Source organism: Vigna unguiculata, chromosome 1, assembly GCF_037176805.1.
Source record: "Vigna unguiculata cultivar grain cowpea cultivar isolate G323 ecotype 2 chromosome 1, ASM3717680v1, whole genome shotgun sequence".
In the NCBI taxonomy this organism is placed as follows: Eukaryota; Viridiplantae; Streptophyta; class Magnoliopsida; order Fabales; family Fabaceae; genus Vigna; species Vigna unguiculata.
Window position 1 is genome coordinate 36,790,562 of NC_140792.1, and position 3,794 is coordinate 36,794,355.

The 3,794-nt window shown below is 36.5% G+C and overlaps 1 protein-coding gene across 1 annotated transcript; it reads left to right on the plus strand.

Moving 5' to 3' along the window:
* LOC146888937 (elongation factor Tu, mitochondrial-like) lies at window positions 1-3,339 on the plus strand. The gene is made up of 9 exons (XM_085666790.1): window positions 1-182; window positions 296-371; window positions 448-540; window positions 626-700; window positions 1,045-1,149; window positions 1,253-1,343; window positions 1,465-1,670; window positions 2,422-2,505; window positions 3,274-3,339. Exons 1-9 carry the CDS (start codon window positions 1-3, stop codon window positions 3,337-3,339), a joined length of 978 nt encoding a protein of 325 aa, XP_085522916.1.
* The last annotated feature ends 455 nt before the right edge of the window (window positions 3,340-3,794 follow it).

A 3,794-nucleotide genomic window follows, 5' to 3' on the forward strand; every position in this document is an offset into this window, starting at 1 on the left:
ATGGCCACTCTTCTTCTCATACACTCCTCTTCCACTTCTCGCCGCCTCTTCCCCTTAGCCTCTCAAATCCACTCTTCCGTATCTCGTTCTCCTCTCTCTACTCCCAGTGACTCCACCTCCACCTCCTTCTATTCTTTCAATTCCAATCCATGGTGGAGATCCATGGCAACTTTCACCAGAACGTAACACTCTCGCTTTCTCTTTTTCGTCGCAAAATTTAAAATATACAAGTAACAATAATCGTTATTAGTATGTCTTTTACTTGTTTTGTTCATCTTATTGTTTGACTTTGCAGGAAGCCTCACGTTAATGTCGGAACTATTGTACACGTGGATCATGGGAAGACTACGCTAACTGCGGCAATCACCAAGGTCTTGATTCACTCTTTGTTTAAATGTGTGTTGAGGTGGATGTTTTGGTGTTTATTACTCAATTAGGTTTGATCAGGTGCTTGCGGATGAAGGGAAGGCTAAGGCTGTGGCCTTTGATGAAATTGACAAGGCTCCTGAAGAGAAGAAGAGAGGAATCACCATTGCAACGGTGTGGAATCGCACTCTTTTGGTCTTGCAATCGATTGTGTTGTTTTCTGTTGATATGTATGCTTGCTCTATATTTCGGTTTTCAGGCTCATGTGGAGTATGAGACTGCAAAACGACATTATGCGCATGTGGACTGCCCTGGACACGCGGATTATGTTAAAGTAAGCTTTCGAATTTGGTTTAGTTTCTCTAAGAATGTTTTTTTTTTATTGGAGTTATCAATTGCCTAAAGGAAGCTGGGTGGCTAAGTTGTGGCGAACAAATTTAAGCAATTTTACCTTGTATAATAGTTAATTGTGGAATTTAGCATATTTTGGTGCTTGTGTAGCCTGACCTTCTTTTCAAAATGAGATGGAAAATTTATGCTAGGAATTTGGAAGTAGATTAGTTTGTAACAAAATATATTTTATAGGTATTGATTACACTGTATATTGGCAACAACTGCATTTGTCAGATTCCTATTTTGTTCACTGTATGCTTTATAATTGTCTGTTTTTTTTTTCAGAATATGATTACGGGAGCTGCCCAGATGGATGGTAGTATACTTGTTGTATCTGCACCTGATGGACCAATGCCTCAAACCAAGGAGCACATTCTTCTTGCTCGCCAAGTAGGTATTCTACTGATGTGGTTTGTATATATATACCTAGAACGTCTACACCTTTCTCCTTACTTCTAGATTGACATATTTTATCTTTAAATGTATTATGCAGGTTGGTGTGCCATCTCTTGTTTGCTTTCTAAATAAAGTTGATGCTGTTGATGATCCAGAGTTGTTAGAGCTTGTAGAAATGGAGTTACGTGGTAGGGTGTTTCTCTAAGGCTTCTCTTCTCTTGTCCATGCTCAGAAAATGAATAAACCTGCTTAAGTTTCTGTAATCTTTGTGTTTGCTAAAATGTGTTTTTATGATAATGTTTTTTGTAGAGCTACTGAGCTTCTACAAGTTCCCTGGGGATGAAATCCCGATCATTAGAGGTTCAGCGTTGTCTGCTTTACAGGGTACAAATGACGAGATTGGAAGACAGGCCATTCTAAAATTAATGGATGCTGTAAATGCATACATTCCTGACCCTGTTCGCCAACTTGACAAGCCCTTCCTAATGCCAATTGAAGATGTGTTCTCAATTCATGTAAAAGGACCTGAACTTTATTTTTTGGGTTAATTTTTGAAGAAAGCAGATTCATTGAAGTAAAGATGGCCTCAGTTATAAAATTGTTACAATTTGTAATGTAAGTCTTGTGTTTTTATCATGTTCTATCACTTTCCATCTGCTCCAGTATAAACACCGTTTAGGTAACGACACTATTTAAGAAGTACTATTTATTACTATTCTGTTTACGTTAAAATTGCTTTAAATTCCTTATATGCTCCTTCAGTTCACTCAAACTACAGCAATTATTGATGTGCTTAACATCATAAGCAGATGGGATTATGAACACTGGAGCATATGTGGAATAGATGTTTATAATACCGGTCATCTTTGTAACTGTGGTCACTTTAACAAATTCTTTCTTGTTCTTCTAAATCTCTAGTTAGGTGAAGGATAAAATTTCAAAATCTTAAATTTCAAATTCTTAATTCGGTCTAGGGTTTTTGAAGAATAAAAAAGGAAAGGAGGTAGCATTTGTTACGGCCTTGCTCTTTGTAATGATATGACGTAGTGGTAATTTAAATCTTAACATAGTGCTTTAAAAACTGTTGTCTCATATAATTGTTTTTTTTCCCTTAAAGAGAATATCAAAATTTCTATTTTCAACACTTAGTTCTCTCAAAATCTGCATTTGTTTCATTACATATATTGGATTGTATAGACATAAATAAATATGGGGGCAATGGTTTCCATCATTTCAGCTGCTTTATATTTTTCATTTGTGATGAAGGGACGTGGAACAGTTGCCACTGGCCGTGTTGAACAAGGCGTCATTAAAGTCGGTGAAGAAGTAGAGGTGTTGGGTCTAATGCAAGTATGTATGTTCATTGAGTCATTTCCTATATATAGCTGCCCTCTGATCCTTCCTGTTAATAAACTGATATTAATTATTCTTTCAATAAAAACACTACAGATTAATCAGAAACCTTTCATTAAAGACAAAACATCAATGTATATTAATTTCTTACAAACAAACAATAAACCAGTCGAAATTATTCCCCCCAAATAAACATTTCACATTTACTGTGCTTGAAATAGAAAAAATTGTAAAGTATAATAATGCTTGCATGGCTTAGGATCTTATTTTCATGCAGTATATATAACAGAATATTGGATGGACCCACATGTCAAATCACTCTCTTTGAGGTTCCCTGGTTTATCAATGGTCACCGTCTGTTGAAGGAACCATGCTTCCTCATGCTTGATGTACTTCTCAACTTCTTCTTCGAACTCTTGATAAAATTCGAAAACTAGTCGTTTAGGTTATCCCTAGCATTAGCCTCGTCATCATCTCGTAGTGGTACAGGTGTAACGTTGCTCTGCTCCCGACCGATGTGGGACACGGTTCTAAGTTTACCCTTGGCACGTCGAATGAAACTGTTGAAAGTTTCATCGTTATCAAGTGAGGTGTTATCTGAGTTCGCCGCACGACCATGTTGTCCCTTCCAAGCGCGTGTGGTCTCTACTGCTGGATTAGCAGCACGCCACCTCATCCTTGGATCATATCCAGCTTCACTTGAAGCAACTCTTGTTGCCTTTCCATGAACCTTTGAACATGATGAGTTCCTGTTCCATGATGCAGGTTGGTTTGAAAAGTGTTCGATGCAAGGTATATGGTTTCTCGACAAACTTGGTTAAGCTCAAATGATTATAAGTTGAGTTAGTGTAACTTGTTTTATAGTGTGTTATGAGGGTGTAAATGGAAGATTATGAACTAAAATAAGAAAGAAATAGTGACATGTTTTGAATAGGTATGTGTATGAGGACTAATTGTTTTTCGTAGGAGCTATCCAGTTAAGATTCTGAACAGCGATTAAGAAGAGCTTTTTCTAATTTTCCACGGAATATAATGGTGTCAAACTCCAAAACAACCAAGTACTGATGTATATACAGTAACATTGAACCATGGCCAAAGTTGACGGCTTAGTCCTAATCTTCTCAAGGAAATAAAATAAAAGGAAGAGATTTTCTTTAAGTACTTGATAATTCTATGGTTAGTATTGTATACTGCTGTTTTAATTATCTGTTATTATCATAATAAAAAGCAAAAAAAATAAACATAAACATTTATCTCTTTCATCAAAAATCAGTATCTTCCTCTCT

Excerpts from the sequence above, each read along its gene's own strand:
- LOC146888937 (XM_085666790.1), top strand. The coding sequence starts at position 1 with ATGGCCACTCTTCTTCTCATACACTCCTCTTCCACTTCTCGCCGCCTC. Across the intron at positions 1,671-2,421 it reads AAGATGTGTTCTCAATTCAT|GGACGTGGAACAGTTGCCAC; the intron begins GTAAAAGGACCT and ends TTTGTGATGAAG. Across the intron at positions 2,506-3,273 it reads AGGTGTTGGGTCTAATGCAA|GTTGGTTTGAAAAGTGTTCG; the intron begins GTATGTATGTTC and ends TCCATGATGCAG.